Source organism: Hoplias malabaricus, chromosome 17 (assembly GCF_029633855.1).
Source record: "Hoplias malabaricus isolate fHopMal1 chromosome 17, fHopMal1.hap1, whole genome shotgun sequence".
NCBI classification, from domain to species: domain Eukaryota; kingdom Metazoa; phylum Chordata; class Actinopteri; order Characiformes; family Erythrinidae; genus Hoplias; species Hoplias malabaricus.
In genome coordinates this window covers 6,605,222-6,622,942 of record NC_089816.1, presented here as the reverse complement: position 1 = coordinate 6,622,942, position 17,721 = coordinate 6,605,222, and the positions used below count along the sequence as shown (strand labels likewise).

Sequence of the window (17,721 nt, the reverse complement as noted above, 5' to 3'; positions counted from 1 at the left end):
GACACTGTTGAGTCGCCAATCCACCTACCAATGTGTGTTTTTGGAATGTGGGAGGAAATTGGATCACCCGGAGGAAACCTATGGGGAGAACACACCAACTCCTTACAGACAGTCACCCGGAGCGGGACTTGAACCCACAACCTCCAGGTCCCTGGAGCTGTGTGACTGTGACACTACCTGCTGCACCACCTTGCTGCCCTGTATAAAAACAATTCTTCCTTAATAAAATACAAAGTAAACAATTATTTCTAAATGGTTGTTCTCTGTTAATAATTACAGAGATACAGTATATACATCTAGATATGTGTTCATTATGAAAAGCAACAGAGACTGCAGTACATGGGTTGCCTTAATCTCAGTCAAATCCAAGCTATAAATATTGGATGTTTATAACTACAGTTCCTTCTGACCACAAAGAGTACAAAAACAGACTTGTGGCTCTGTGCTAAACAGCTGAGAGCTCCATACAATATTCACATACTCAGAATAATAATGTGCACATACTGTTGACATCTTTGAAAAAAAATTATATATATATATTACCCCCATTTTCTGAAATCCCAGCAGGTCTTCCAATAACTATACATTTGTCAATTACAATAAAATTAATATAGAAAATAATTATTTGGACTCAATGTGTGTGTGTGTCTGTGTTGCCCTGGCGCCCCCTCCAGGGTGTATTCCCGCCTTGCGCCCAATGATTCCAGGTAGGCTCTGGACCCACCGCGACCCTGAACTGGATAAGGGTTACAGATAATGAATGAATGAATGAATTATGTGGACTCATATACAGGTACTTGCAATTTTACACCTACAAAAGGAAGTGCATGAACAAGCCAATGTTTCGGAAAAAAAAATAGTAGAAAGGAGCAGCCATTAATGCAATCACTTAGTTTCCAATTATTCTTTGCCAGCATCATTAGTGTTATTGACTCGAGTCATTCTGTTATCAGATCTATTTTCTCAGATGTATCCAGGCTCTTGAAGAAGGTAAAAGGACAAAGGAACAGGTTAACCATACATGTTATAGAGGCTAAGATGCTAATAGCCAGTAAATTAACATGATGCCATTTAAGTAAGACTTATTGTTCATTCAGTATTAGCAACATTAACTTTCATGACTAAACTATTCCTTAACCTCAGAAGAGCTCATCACACACGTCGCAGTCACACATCTCCAGGGGTCTGGAGGTTGTGGGTTTGATTCCCGCTCCGGGTGACTGTCTGTGAGGAGTTGGTGTGTTCTCCCCGTGTTCGCGTGGGTTTCCTCCGGGTGCTACGGTTTCCTCCCACAGTCCAAAAACACACGTTGCAGGTGGATTGGCGACTCAAAAATGTCCGTAGGTGTGAGTGTGTGAGTGAATGTGTGTGTCTGTGTTGCCCTTTGAAGAACTGGCGCCCCCTCCAGGGTGTATTCCCGCCTTGCGCCCAATGATTCCAGGTAGGCTCTGGACCCACCACGACCCTGAATTGGATAAGGGTTACAGATAATGAATGAATGAATGAGTTGTGGTTAATCTCAGTCCTGAAGCCCAATAAAGCACATTCCTAAGCTTTCTGTGCTGTGGACTGATTGACAATTTCTTGATTAAGTGAATTAGTTTGTTTTAAAATCACATTGATTTAGACATAAACATCTAACCAATAATATATTGTTATATTAACTTGTATTACGAATAGAAAACATTATTCCTTTTTTTGGATATACATAGTTTTGTTAATAAAGCAGCAACAGCTTAAAATATTAGCAACCATGTGATTTTTTTCTTTGAACATTTTATGGACAACTAAGTCATGCAATGTCTTAAGCCACATAAGCAAATCTACTAGAGATTATTTAACCTCTCTCTTTGAGGAATGTACATGTTGATTTAGGCATGAAATTTGCCTTTAGCTATTTGCTGGGGATAATTGCTTGGTACCTGCTAACTGTACTGTGCCATGATTCATCATTTGGGGTAAACCTGTAAATTTGATTTGACATAAGGTAAATACAATTATACAGTGAAAATTCTAACAGTGAATTAAATGCTCTCTGCAAAATCAAACTGATTTCTTCTATAATTAAACTCACCTTCTAATTTAAAGTTAAATCAGTGCCTGTCCTTAACTCTGCTGCCAAACGTCTGTTCCATGCTCTCAGTGAGCAGCACATAGTGCACTGGGATTGCATAAGCATGGAGATTGAAAAACTGCTATTATCCTGTCATTATCAACATTTCCATGTATCTTTTCACTCCCTGTCATTTATTCATCTGATACGTGAATTTCGTTTTTCCATTGAATGCCAGAAGAATTGAAATACCTGGGTGCTGATGGATCTAGTTCCATCTGTTGCTTCCACTGTTAGGTTATAATTTAACTGCTGCTCTGCGTCCAGCGCTTTGGCAATGATGAGGGTGCCACTGCCTTTCTCCACATTGTAGCGGCTGTCATCATTCCCACCTGTTATTCCCAATATGGACAAAATTGCCACCTGAAATTAGTGCTTTTCACAAACAGGAGGCCTTTTGCATGATATATGTACAGTGCCTCAATACCTAATGAGCCACTTGAAGAGGCGTCATCTGGCAGCATCAAATCACCTTTTATTTTCATATAACATTACATTTTTAAAGTATGGTTTTGATTAAAATGTTGCTGACCTACAAAACTGCCTATGTAGGCAATCGTGAGAAAGGCAGCTCACAAAATATTGGGAGGAAGCCATGGATTCCTAAATGTCATTATACACGGTGGCTAAGTGGGATTGTTTCACTAGAGCTTCAGCAACATTACAACATTATAGTGAGAAATCAGCACTCAAAAAGCACAGGTGAGACATGCACACGTCAGCAGATACCTTCTATTTGACAGCTTGAGTCACAAGCCATCTGGACAATGTGAAACACTTCTTTAGCCTGTGAGTCTCCTTGTTTGGAATGTCAAGAGGGAAGAGAAAAAAAACAAAACAGCAAAGCAGAGCTTACAGAGAGGAGAGATTTAGTTAAGGAAAGCTGATTAGTGCAAGGCAGAGATAAAGGTAATGAAGTTTAAGGTAAGTCCATTTACACTATTAAAGGCCCATATCAATTACAGCAGTAGAGTATTTAGACTTATTAAGTTCTTATTCATCCTATCCTTTCCCGTTTCGAAATGAGAGGCGAGAATGATATTGATTACCTTTGATATCAAACCAGACAGGAGCGTCTAGGGGCTGTGTGCTGATGACTCCCACCATATGGCCCACTGGATCACTCTCCATGGCAGAAAATCGGAGCATGGTCTCCTCAAACACCAGTGCCTCTTTAGGCAGCTCAGGCTTCTCAATCCACTCAATGTGCAACCGGCAGATGGACGACTTCTGAGGCCGGCCATTGTCCAGCGCCCTAATCTGTGACAGGAGTACGAGAGAGAAGTGTGTGAGGCTGAACGTTTTAATGCTGTTGTCTTTCACTGTAGAGTTTCAGCAACGTCTGGCTACAGGCTTAATAATAAATACTGCTTTAAAGCACAACGGGACAGCTGACTTGATCACATTAATGTGTTTCTCACTGAACATAAATACAAAGCGTTAAAGTTGAGATGATAACGTTTGTTAATTAATTGTTAATTATTAGTCAGCAATCAACTAGCAGCTGTAATTTTTGGCCCAGGTTCTAGGTGTTTTTAAACAATGTCAAAACGCAGAAAAGATGAAAACATTTTTCCAATTATGTTAGCATTTATATAATCATTTCTTTAGGGTTTTGTTGTGTTGTCACCTAGTGGAAAATTCAAATTCAAAAATCAAATTAACCAAATTTTGCTAACAATATATATATATTCTATAGTAGTTTTTAGAATATAATTAATATAGTGTTTAGAGAAATACAGAAACAAGAACATGGCTCTGGTTCTTGATTTCTCTGTGACTCCTGCCACTGAAAAGATCTGTTAAATTCCATTAGCTGGACCTGCTTTAGCTTAACAAATAACTGATTATCTGAAGCTGTTACTGTAAGCTGGGCTTTCTTAGGTGGAGGTTTGGAGATGGAAGTGCCATCCTTCAAATCATAATGTACTGTTTATTTGTTTATTTCTAATAGGTATTGTATTATATATAGAAATGTATATATAATATTGTTAGTATTTTAGTAAATGTTAGTATTTTGAAACGCTTCTTTGCATAAGTACATGGCTTTACATATAATTTTGTAAGATGAAGGCTTTTTTGCACAATACTGGTACTGGCACATTTTCAGAATTGAAGAGAAAAGAAGAAATGTGGGGAAGAAATATACCGTGAGAATGTTATAGTCTCCCACTGAGAAAGCCTCTTTGGAGGAGATCAGGCCCGTTTTGGGGTCTATGAAGAATCTCCTTGGCTCATCCCCCTCCTGGATGCTGTATGAGATTTCGGAGTAAGGACTCTCATCTCTGTCACGGGCAATGACGCGATAAATCGGCTCCCATCGGACTGACTTCGGCCGCTCTAACAGCTTGATTTTATAGACTTTCTCCAGGAATTGGGGAGAGTTGTCATTTTCATCCTGTACCTTGATGACCACGCGAATGACTGTAGACATGGTCGGAACGCCATCGTCAGAAATTGTGACCTGTTTGAAAAAAAAGGGAAAGGTGATGAGTCTCAGTATGCCATCATTACTATTGGTCATCAGCTTAAACTAGGAATGGACAGATTGATTCTAATTCTTCGTCCAACAGAAATAGCAAAATTTTCATAAGCAACATGCTAAACACACGTCTTTGTAATACATTTATTTCCAGGAGAGGAACTGTAGTACTTTCTTCCCAAAGAAATGCTCACACGCACACACACACACACACATGCACACACACACACACACACACACACACAAAGGTACATGAGATGAACTAATGCACTGTAATAGTAGATCACACGGAGTTGGTTCATTCCATCATGTGATTTATGTGCAAGTTATTTTATATCAATAAAAAGGCTTTCAAATACAATTTTCCATTAATATTTACTGGTTTTTCTGCTGAAATGACAAAGAATGTCCCTATTTATGTGCACAATATGACTTGTGAAAATCTTATTCACAGTGGGACATTTACTTTAGTAGTACTTGTCATTGTTCATCCCTTGTATAAACCAAAAATGTACCTGGACAGTGTTTCAAGAACAGGTACTGCCTGCCTTTCATCTCAACATCTACAAATGTGGCTTAACATCAAAAATAAAGTTCAAACACTTTAATCAATCAACACAGCATAAGACATCAGCATAAATATGACCCTAGCTCATTCCTAATATTTTTTATACTAGCAGTGCTTCAGCAGAATTGGATTTAATGCATAAAAATGGCAGTTAAAAGGCTATTTCTTATGCAGATGCTGCAGAACACTTAATACAGCTTGGTAAGAGGGAAATGGGATTCAGTGGTGAACACATTTGCTCCGGTGTGAATAGACTTTTAAACATCTAGAGTTTAATGACTTACTTCAAGTATGTGCTCTCCTTGCTTTTCACGGTCCAGTTTTCGGGAAGTGGTTTTCACCAAACCTGTGAAAAAAAGTAAAGTTTACTCGTTTTTTTTAGTAAAGTTTACTGATTTAATTCCACACCACTTCATGACCTTCAGAGAACCAGAAAAAAATAAAAATAAATAAATAAATAAGTAAATATAGAGGACAATCAGTTAAACTGATGAAATATGTGAAATAAGGACAACAGAGCAAGGGTAAATTAATTTAGTCCACACTTTGCATTTAATCAATATTCCATTTTGTTCAAGCTCTGAATGAGGATTCACAAAAACAAAGTAATGCTTCTACTTTAGTGAGTCGTGTTGGAAGTTTACATTATATGTCTTTATACAACAATATTAAATATGACTTCAATAATATACTTGTATAACGTTTTATACGGCTGCAAAAATGCACATTATGAAACATAAATCTAACCACACTACTGCCTATTTTGCCTCTGGAGGTGCCATTACACTGCAACTAGCAGTGGTCAATAGATTTTTATGTCAATGAACTTTAGAACAATCATTCATTCATTCATTATCTGTAACCCTTATCAAATTCAGGGTCACGGTGGGTCCAGAGCCTACCTGGAATCATTGGGCGCAAGGCGGGAATACACCCTGGAGGGGGCGCCAGTCCTTCACAGGGCAACACACACACTTACACGTTCACTCACACCTACGGACACTTTTGAGTCGCCAATCCACCTGCAACGTGTGTTTTTGGACTGTGGGAGGAAACCGGAGCACCCGGAGGAAACCCACGTGGAGACGGGGAGAACACACCACACTCCTCACAGACAGTCACCCGGAGGAAACCCACGCGGAGACGGGGAGAACACACCAACTCCTCACAGACAGTCACCTGGAGCGGGAATCGAACCCACAACCTCCAGGTCCCTGGAGCTGTGTGACTGCGACACTACCTGCTGCACCACTGTGCCGCCCGGACATAAACATAAAATCCTTTATTTAATTTCCAGTCATTTGTTCTGTAGGATCACAGAACACTTAACAGTGTAACTTTTATCTGGAAATTAAACAAATTAAAAGTGGTCTCTGATCTTTTCACAGTTGTGTAAGTGTAGTGGACTGCAGTTGTTCCCCTGATCCATATCTGTGACTCAAAACAACCTGTCAGTAGAATGCAGTAAAACCACCCTTCAGGGTCTGTGCTTTTTATGTTAACTGAATTGGAAGTTTGGTGAATGTTGTCAAATAAATTTGCTGCGTTTATTTTATATAGTTACTGCTCAGAGGATAGTAATCACCCATCTGCTGACTCACTGAACTGCACCAGTGCCTGAGTAAATTCAATTAAGATCTTGTTTTACCTCTTTGCGGAAAGTGAAAAAGGCACTGAAATTTGAAGAAATGTCTTCTTTTGTCTTAGATTGCTAGTGTTTCTCTTTTTATAGCGCTCACTGCTTGTGTCTGTAGTTAGACTGCATGAAAATGCAGATGTGACAGTAAAATAGTGCTGGCTTTCTGCAAGAGAGAGGTGGAAGCTCAGCCTCACTTTATCAACCCTCCCAGGTCTGTGGGCTTAAAAACATCAAACTTACATTTGCATAATCAAAAACAGGAGCGAGTGTCTGAACAGGGAACATTAACAATTAATTGGTCTAATGAAGTATGTGCAATGCAAATTGAACAAAAATATTTTACATTTAATATTTTAATTAAATTTTTAAATATTTAAAATTGTAATTTTAATATTTTAAAATATTTTAAAAAGTTTACTAAACTAACTGTGGCGAATATATATGTGTATAATTTATTTATTTTTGCTTTTTTGCATAAACTAATGCCTTCTCAGTGTCACGCTCTTGCCCTGTCTGTTTCCCACCATGTGCTCCTTTAGCCCTTGGCTCTGTTTGTTTAGTTCTGTTCAGTTTAATGCCGTTTGTGTTCTGTCCAAGTTTACTTGTGTTTGTTAAGTTTTGTTCCTTGTTAATAAAAGATCCCCTTGCGTGAACGCCCGCCTCCTCATCTTCCCTGCTCAGCCGTGACACTCAGCGTGGCACTTGTATAAAGTTATATATAATCACAGTAAATACAAAAAATAATAATATGAAACAAATAAGAAATATAAGATCTTTTCTTTTTTTTCTATAAAGCAGTAGGTGAGAGTGAGTTTGAAGAAGAATGTTTTGTTCAGATTCTCCTTGATTTGCATTAATTTGTTAAATCAACAGCACAATTTATTTAAAATCATTATTTATTAACCACTAAAACTAGGTATTGGATGATAACCTCAAATAATGAGGAGAGATTTGGAAAAAGTTAAACCAACACATTCACACAGAGGATCACACTCACTGGAATAAGGTCGGTTAGGTTTTATTCTAATTTCGGGCGTTATTTGTTGTTTGTTTGTTTTCTAGCAAATAAATATTTGCTGCTCAGATAAATAGCTTTTAAATCTAATAATTTAAATGAAATTTAATTTCGGCCTACAGCCACTTTGGAGTCACCAATCAACGTGTGTTTTTGGACTGTGGGAGGGAACTGGAGCACCCGGAGGAAACCCACGCAGACACAGGGAGAACACACCAACTCCTCACAGACAGTCACCCGGAGGAAACCCACGCAGACACAGGGAGAACACACCAACTCCTCACAGACAGTCACCCGGAGGAAACCCACGCAGACACAGGGAGAACACACCAACTCCTCACAGACAGTCACCCAGAGCGGGAATCAAACCCACAACCTCCAGGTCCCTGGAGCTGTGTGACACTACCTGCTGCACCACCGTGTCGCCATATATATATATATAAACTTAAATGTTGTCTGAAGCCACAGCCATGAGAGAGAGAGAGAGAGAGAGAGAGAGAGAGAGAGAGAAAGAGAGAGAGAGTGTGTGTGAGAGAGAGAGAGAGAGAGAGAGAGAAAGAGAGAGAGAGTGTGTATGAGAGAGAGAGAGAGAGAGAGAGAGAGAGAGAAAGGGGGAGAGAGAGAAAGAGAGAGAGAGAGTGTGAGAGAGAGAGAGAGAGAGAGAGAGAGAGAGAGAGAGAGAAAGGGAGAGAGAGAGAGAGAAGAGAGAGTAAGAGAGAGAGAGAGAGAGAGAGAGAAAGAAAGGGGGAGAGAGAGAAAGAGAGAGAGAGTGTGAGAGAGAGAGAGAGAGAGGGAGAGAAAGGGGGAGAGAGAGAGAGAGAGAGAGAGAGAGAGAGAGAGAGTGTGTGAGAGAGAGAGAGAGAGAGAGAGAGAGAGAAAGGGGGAGAGAGAGAAAGAGAGAGAGAGAGTGTGAGAGAGAGAGAGAGAGAGAGAGAGAGAGAAAGGGAGAGAGAGAGAGAGAGAGAGAGAGAAAGGGGGAGAGAGAGAAAGAGAGAGAGTGTGTGAGAGAGAGAGAGAGAGAGAGAGAGAGAGGGAGAGAAAGGGGGAGAGAGAGATATGCTGGTAATGACCTCTATTACAGTTTGAAGACAATGCAGAATACGTACTTTCCCCTTAAGATTAGAATCAAGAAAACTGTACAATTGTCTAAAACAGAGTTAAATAAAATAGTGCAAATAGCATGATGTTATTATGAAATGTACGTATTAAAATAAGTTTACAATTACTATGTAACAACATCATTCAATTTATATTTTGTTGAATTTTAAAAGCATCCACCAGTTTATATGAATGGCAAATTATATCTGTGAATGTTATATATTCAGCAATACACAATACATTAAAAAATCCATCACAACTGTAAATGAACAACTCACCTGTCTGGGAGTCAATGTTAAAAAACCCCTGTGGATTCCCACTGGTAATCCTGTAGGTCAGTTTGTCACTGGATTTGGAGTCTGGATCAAAGGCCTGGATCTGTATAATGGACACACCTTTTGGAGAGTTCTCCAGCACGGAGGAATAATAGACCGGTTCTGAAGTCTGTGGGGCATTGTCATTGATGTCTTGGACGGCTATGTAGACCTCCACAGAAGACGAGAGCGGCACTACCCCATGGTCAGTGGCGTAAACAGTTAGCCAGTAGTGACTGGTGGTCTCGCGGTCCAGTAACTCCTGTGTCCTTATAACACCTATGATAAAGACAAAAAGAAACATATTGCACTACATGTTCAGCATTATTTGGAAACAGCCATTGAATGGTTATCAAGCACTTATCCAGAGCCAGTTAGAACTCCACTGTCATAAAATGTGATCATATGACCATAAGTGTTTTACATAGCACAATTTGCATTAAGATATCGCTAACTGCCGTAAATGCAGTGCAGTTTGAAGACAGTTTCACAATGCATGGCACTGAAACCATTTACTCGTGTACAGGGACATCTCCCTTTTATTCAGTGACAGCCCCTACTCTTTTAGGAAGGCTTTGGACCAGATATTGGAACAAATATGTGAGGATTTGATTACAATCACCCACAAGAGAATTAGGGAGATCAGGTATTGGTGCTGGATGATTAGTTCTGGATCACAAACCCCTTACTCATCCCAGAGGTATTTGGCAGAGCTGTATCACTCCAGAAAACAGTTACAATTCACATCAGACAAGTCCTGGGGGATTTAAACCTCACTAGCCAACATTTTGCATCAGGCAGAATGACCTCAGGCTCATAAGCAGATGCTCCACTTCTTTTCAAGCTTTTCCATAGACCTTATTCCCCAATGTGTGCATCTTAAAAGAGCTGAATTCACTGAGCATCTCTAAACATGAACGTATAACACGTATAGTGTTGAGAAACTGAAAACTGAGGACAACTTACACAAGAATAAAATAGTAAAATGGCAGGTATCATGTCTAAGAGTCTGAAGGGAAGATTACTCTTCAATTTGGCTATGACTCACTGCAGTATCTGCTTACGCGGAGGGCTTTGCTATTGTTCACTACCTCTTTTTACACACCTACTGGGTGAAAATAAAACTGATCGTTTTCACCTTTAGGGAGAAACACTATTATGTCCTAAATATGTACACTCCTGGAAGATATTAATAATTAACCCCTCTACTTTGACAACTCATATCTGGTGACTGTATACATTTTCCTGATTAATGGAACACTACATTTACCTTTAAGCATTTAGCAGGCGTTCTCAAAATCCTCTAAGCGACTTACATTTGAATCATGTTACAAATAGACACTGATACTGCTTTTAGAATGTTGCCCGAGGACTTACAGATGCATCGTGATTGTGCTCATCCAGGTAGGGAATCGATCCCCAGTCTGCTTCTGGTTACCAACTACACAAACATTACACTAATAATCTTCGCCATATAAAAACTATGTAACTCGTTTTTATTTATCTATTTTAACAGAATTTGACATTTCATTAAAGAAATCTGTGATGAATATTTGTTTCAGAAAGAAATCTAGACAAGAACTAAATGATGAAATGTTTTGCAGTTGTTTTGCAGGAATAGTACTAAACGATCAAGTAAAATTCTCATAAATAACTGTTTTCATTATTGAGTTCATTCATTTTCAGTTCAGATTTGGGGTGGGTCCGGAGCCTACCCGGAATCATTGGGTGCAAGGCAGGAACACACTCTAGAGGGGGCGCCAGTTCTTCTAAATCAAACCCGAAACTCCCAAGGAAGCAAAAACTCAGTATATTTGCTGTTGTCACGGCAACAAGATCGGTTCTAAGGAATAGTGGAAAGGACTCCCAAACAATTGATTCTTTGATTCTTCATCTATTCACTAACAATTCACAATAATCCATTGGCTTAAGAAAGGTTAGAATCATCTTAGTCTCTGAATTAATGTTAAATGAATGTAAAATGTTTTTCGAGAAAAAAAGTGGCCATATTCCTTCCATAATTTTGGATCTTTGTATGTGTTTTATAATGTAACATAATGTAAAAAAACAAGTTATTGTTTATTCATTCATTATCTGTAAGCGCTTATCCAGTTCAGGGTCACGGTGAGTCCGGAGCCTACATGGAATCATTGGGCGCAAGGCAGGAATACACCATGGAGGGGGCGCCAGTCCTTCACAGGGCAACACACACACACACACACACATTCACACCTACGGACACTTTTGAGTCGCCAATCCACCTACCAACATGCACACCTGCCTGAGCGGGACTCAAACCCCCAACCTCCAGGTCCCTGGAGCTGTGTGACTGCGACACCTACCTGCTGCACCACCGTGCCTCCCAAGTTATTGTTTATGAAAATTAAAATAATACCTCAAAATACTACAATCTTTAACATTCTTTCATTTCATTTAACATTTCAACTAAAATTAGGCTATTTTTCAAATGCCTAACAAAACTAACAAAACTTGTATAAGGAAAAATAGACAAAACCTAATACACATTTTAGTCAAAGGACTCAGATTATATCAGCGGCTAAAATGAACACTCCTAGAATTTTGTTATAACAGTGATTATTAGTATGAAGGCTCACATATTAGATTTATATTTAATTAATTATTTCACGTCACACTTACCTGTCACTTCATCAATGGTGAAAACCCCCAGGCCTGAGCCATCATGTATGGAATAGCTTATCTCTCCATCTCTTTCCTCATCCTCATCGTGTGCAGTAACTTTCATTACAGAAGATCCAACAGAGGTGTCTTCCCTCACACTTCCCCAGTCCACAAAGAAGGGGAAAGATGGACGATACATATTCTCACTGACGTCCACTATCTCCACTTCAATGAAGCACACCGAGGACAAAGAGACTGGCTTTCCTCTGTCTTTAGCGTTTGCTGTCAGGTTAAACATCTGTTTCTTCTCGAAATCAAGCGGCTGAGAAAGATATACTGCACCACTCATTTTATCCACTTGAAAGGTTCCAACTGCATCATCAATCAAGCTGTACCTTACCTGTCCCGACTGACCCATGTCAGGGTCATGGGCTTCTAACCATAGGATCAAGGTGCCCACTGGCATATCCTCTCTCACCCTCACATGGTAATGTGAAGGAGAAAAAGTAGGGGCATTATCATTCACATCCTCTAAACTAATAGACAATATCACAGTGGATATCAAACGAGGCTCATGGATCGCTTTATCATACGCAGAGACCTTCAAAGAAAAGGATGGGATCACTTCTCTGTCCAATGGGCGTTGAACTGTTACAATCCCTGTTTCTTCGTTTATGGCAAAGTTGTCTGTTTTGGTCAAAAAGTAGTAGCTGACCTCTGCATTGGTGCCCAAATCCTTATCTGTAGCTTCAAGCTGAATGATTTCAGTTCCCACGGCGCAGTCTTCTCTAACGTTCACTGAATACTCACTCTCTAAGAACTCAGGGCTGTTGTCATTTGCGTCCAGCACATTGATATCTAAAATATGCCACGAGGATTTCTGAGGTACACCAAGATCATACACTGTGATGTTAAGAGTGTAGTGCTCAGTCCTTTCTCTATCAAGAGGTTCAAGAATTTTAAGCCATCCAGTCTCCATCTCAATAATGAAACAGCTATCAGTGTTTCCTCCTGATATCACATAAAGCAGTTTCCCATTGAAACCAGCATCTGCATCTACAGCTCTGAGAAGCAATATAGCAGTCCCAACGGGAAGGTCCTCTTTAACATCTATTTGACTAGGAGTATGATCTATTTTAAACTCTGGTGCACTGTTGTTAACTGAGCGCATGTCTGAGAATTCATGCACAGAGTCCATTTCAGTGTGCAGTCTCGAGCCAAACAGAAGCATTTCTGCTAAACGTCTCAGAGCTTCAGTTTCCACACACTTAGAGTGTGTTTCTTTCAAAGTGCTAACAACAGTTACATTCAAATACATGGGCAAACTGGATATCTCCCCGTCATTAGCTACAATTTGCAAAGAATAAATATGCTGTGCTTTGTCATCATCAAATAATGAATTTTTAAGGGACAGCACACCAGAAGTTGGATCCAATTCAAAGAAGTCCCTCTCATTGCCTGCAGTAATTTGATACCTCACAATTCCTAAATCATCTGCATCAATGGCAGACACCACTATTATTTGCTGACCAACTCTTAGGGATCTTGGCACAGTGACCTCACAGTCAATGTTCTCAAAGTGTGGCTGGTTGTCATTCACATTATTCAGAGAAATTGAGACCAAAACTTCTGTTTCACGGCGGATGGGGGATCCCCAATCAGAGGCACGAACTCTTAGGTAAAATTTGCTTGCCATCATCTCGTAGTCTAAGTCCTCAGAGGTACTTATGACACCAGTGAAATAATCAATCACAAAGGGATTTTTGTTCATGCTCACAATACTGTAGGTAACATAGCCATTCTCGCCTTCATCATCATCGCTAGCACTGACTGCTACAATGCTAGTCCCTATGGGCACATGCTCATCAATGCTAGCTTCATATGTGGACTGGTGAAATTTGGGAGCATGGTTGTTCATGTCAATCACATTGACTACTACCTTAGCTGAAGCCTGTCTATTGCTAGTTATTACATCAAATTCATACTGGCTAACATGCTCTGCATGAACATATTCCACTGTGGTTAAGAGGCCTGTGTTTGGATTAATAGTGAATGGGTTCCTATGATGTTGCATCTTATACTGTAATAAATACTTCACACTGGGGTCTTTCCACACACATCTGACCATCACTACTGGAGAGTGTGGTGGTGCAAACTCACTGAGATTAACTCGGTAGATACTTTTCTCAAAGTGTAGAGGCTCCTCCATATTCCCATAAGGAGGCTTGACCTTCACTACTACAGCTGAAGAAAATTTTGGCGGATTTCCCTTATCCTTTGCCTGCAAGGTAAGGTTATAGCCAAAGTCGAATCCTTCCCAGAGCACCTCTTTGTTTGCCTTGATCTTGTACTCTTTGCTTCCCGGACTTGCTCTGACAGCTATAAACTGTTGCAGCAGATCTCCAGCCACTATGTTCAAAGAGGCTATCTCCCCATTCTGCCCCTCATCATCATCCTCCACAGATACAAAAGCATAAGTAGGATCCTTAGCTGTGTTTCTATGAGTTAGGGGAACAGCCGTAACAACAGGTGCATGGTCATTGGACTGCAGAACCTCCATGGTTAGCTTTGCTGTGCTACTTATGTCACTTTTCCCATTGAGCTTCAAACCTCTGTCCACAGCTAGAATATCAATCTCATAGAGTGGCATCTCGAGGTAATCCAGTTTACCGGTCAGAGTTATCACACCACTTGTAGGATGAATGGAAAACATAGTGGTCCACTCTCTAAAGCTGAAGTAAAACTCTCCGTTGGTTCCAGCATCAGCATCTGTTGCTGAGACTCTTCCAATGCTGGTTCTGATGGGAGTGTTTTCAGGCACAGAGATGCTATAAGAGGTTGGTGAAAACAGAGGTCTGAGATCATTAACATCCAAAATTTGCAACCAAACTTGGGTTTTTGCCTCTGCACTTGAGTGTTTTTCAGTGGCTTTTACAGTCAGCAAATAATGGTCTTTTACTTCCCTGTTCAGGGTAGTAGAACTGCCCCCTTTGGTCCTTATCCGCAGGAAACTGAAGTCTCCCAACACATATTTTTCAGCCTTGAAAAGCTTTTCATGGTCCCCCGCTTCTATTCTGTACCATATGTCCCAAGACTGGTCCTGAATGAAAATGCCCATTTTGACGGGGCACTCAACAAAGGTTTTCGCAGCAGAATTCTCGTATATTGTTGCATTGTAGCGTGAATGTGTGAACTTTAAATGGAACGCTTCGATATTTTGCTGGCTTACTATGCATGTCCAGACAAAGAGCATGATGAGATGACGAGTCTGGCATTTACCCATTGTAGTTCGAGGCTGAAAAAGAACAAATGGATATAAAAGAAACTGTATGCCATGTATTACACAAATCACATGTCATATAGGTTTTTTTTGTCATTTCAGAGGAGTTCTGGTAAGTCATGGAACAATTAATTCATCCAAACTGAGAAATATAGGTCTGTTCATGACCAATATGTCTTAGCTACTTTAATACAGTACTTCCATTTGCTTCATGATCCAGGGAGTGTTATGGTTTGTTATCTTAACAAATAGTTTTCAGCTGCTAAAAATAACAATATTACACTGCAGATGAGACCATGCACTCCAACTTAAAGAAGAAGCACATTTGATTAAAAAATGCTTACAGATGTCAATAAAGTCACTGAGGTTCTTTTGATGTAAAATATTCTGAAGAATTATTAACATCCCAGCCACTGAATTATGCAGACATTTGGTGAAATTCCCTTTAAATCATGACACTGATGCAGGAGATGAGACAAGACTCTCAAGTTGATCTCACTCTGTCAAGTGGAATTCTTCAGTGACTAATTCTTTACATGTAGGATATGCAATGTTAAGGTTTAATAAACTTTGAAGCTGATACAATGAGCAGATGATGCAGGTGAGTCTTTTACACAAAGAACTGGAGTAATTTACAAGCTGTAACACATGGTGTCATATGAGGAATAAACAGTTACAACTACAGTTACACATATGAAGTTGCATTAGATGCATGTACAGTATTCGAAAATCTCCGTTTGGAAATGCTGTATTAAAAATGCACTTCTGAATCTAGTTTAAATCCAAATACTCACCTTTTCAGCCGAAACACAGCTATGTTGCACGAATGAGTTTCATATGATATTCAGGAGCAGTAAATAACCGGCACTTCTTCGGTAATAATTTCTCCATGTGCATTGCCGTCTTCCCTCCGTCTTCATTCTCGTGCACTGTTTCTCTGAGCACCGGTAGACTCGCGCTATTATTTCCCACCCGTTTTCCGGTAAGGCCCGCCTCTTGCGCTAGGATTGGCTAAACCCGACCTCTTGAATTACCAGCCAATCTTAAAGCAAGAGTAAAACATACCAGCCAATCCAAATGCAGGAGTAAGAAACATAAACCAATCCTATCGCAGAAGCAACGTTCCTAGCCAATCAAAGGCGCAGTAAGCGGGTCTTGTCTGAACACGGGCGAGAAAAGAACTAACGCCTACTGCAGCTCTTCTTCGTGTAATGTGATCAATTAGGTCTTGCCAGTCAAACGCTGGTTAATTGTTTACCTGCTACAAGAAGCGATGAACATCTGGAGAGAGCTGCTGTTATGAATTCTATTAACCGTTCCTTTTCCTTATTTTTGAAAATATATATTTAAGAAAGTATTAAGCTGGTGAAAAATCATTATTGTAGATTTAAATGATTTATTTTCCTACTAAAGCATCCACAGTTCCCTACAAAAAAAAAGTTATTTACATATTTGAATATTTTATTATATTAATATTTAACGTTGCTGATATGTTACAATATCTTGTCGCTAATTGCTTTATGGACAGTTTGCAAGACATGATTGTAACATTTCCCAGTAAACAAGGAACGTCCCTGGACGTTCAAAATAGGTCTAAAAGTAGTCTGTCTGTCACGGACATATTTTAAACGTCAATGGACGTCCAAAATCCATCTTAATACGTTAGTTAAGTGTTGACCAATCGATAACGTCAGTGAACGTCCAAAATGCGTTTTTTACAAGTAATTTATTTCGGGACCAATTAATAACGTCAGTGGACGTCCAAAATACGTCTAATAGTCGTCTTTTCAATGTCTGTGTTTGGACGTCTTTTCAACTTTCATTTTCAACCTAAAGAGGACGTTGATTAGACGGCAGTCATTACGTTATTTCAACGTTGAATCAACGGCTAAATGTTAACTGGGTTTGAATCATAAGAAGAATAATAGGACTTTTATATTCTGTTTATATCAAGTAAATTTCCAAAGACTTGTACAATCAATTTCAGATGTTATTCTGGTATTCTCATTCTAATATTAAAGTGCTACTGTGCCGCTTTGTTATGCTATGTCATTTAATCAATAAACAAGACTGGAGGGTAAAAAAAGGGAAAGTAAAGATAAGAGAAAAAATACAGTGTTGCACAGGAAGACTGGAAACAAACAATAATAATAAAACAATATATTCTAATTATAATAATAAAATACTGAATTTGTCATGAAGTATTAAGTATAAAGTTTTAAGTTTAAACTTTTATTCCTCTGAGAATGTTTTTCTACTTTCTATTCATATATTTCTTAGAATATATTCTTTATTACTGAGTTCATTCATTCATTCATTGCCTGTAACCGCTTATCCAGTTCAGGGTCACGGTAGGTATAGAGCCTACACTGAATCTCTGGACTCAAGGCAGGAACACACCCTGGAGGGGGCACCAGTCCTTCACAGGGCAACAAACGCTACACATTCACTCACAAACTCACACCTACCAACCTGTGTTTTTGGACTGTGGGAAGAAACCGAAGCATCCTGAGGAAATCCACGCAGACACAGGGAGAACACACCACACTCCTCACAGACAGTCACCCAGAGG

At 39.5% G+C, this 17,721-nt stretch overlaps 1 protein-coding gene across 1 annotated transcript in view; it reads right to left on the bottom strand.

The window, feature by feature from the left end:
* Positions 1-16,065, bottom strand: part of fat1b (FAT atypical cadherin 1b) — a 45,620-nt gene extending 29,555 nt beyond the window's left edge. The window contains 8 exon segments of the mRNA XM_066649918.1: positions 2,306-2,445; positions 2,843-2,911; positions 3,163-3,373; positions 4,263-4,577; positions 5,448-5,509; positions 9,194-9,508; positions 11,888-15,164; positions 15,944-16,065. Coding sequence (XP_066506015.1) covers positions 2,306-2,445; positions 2,843-2,911; positions 3,163-3,373; positions 4,263-4,577; positions 5,448-5,509; positions 9,194-9,508; positions 11,888-15,152 — 4,377 coding nt within the window. The 5' untranslated portion in view covers positions 15,153-15,164; positions 15,944-16,065.
* Between the last annotated feature and the right edge of the window lie 1,656 nt (positions 16,066-17,721).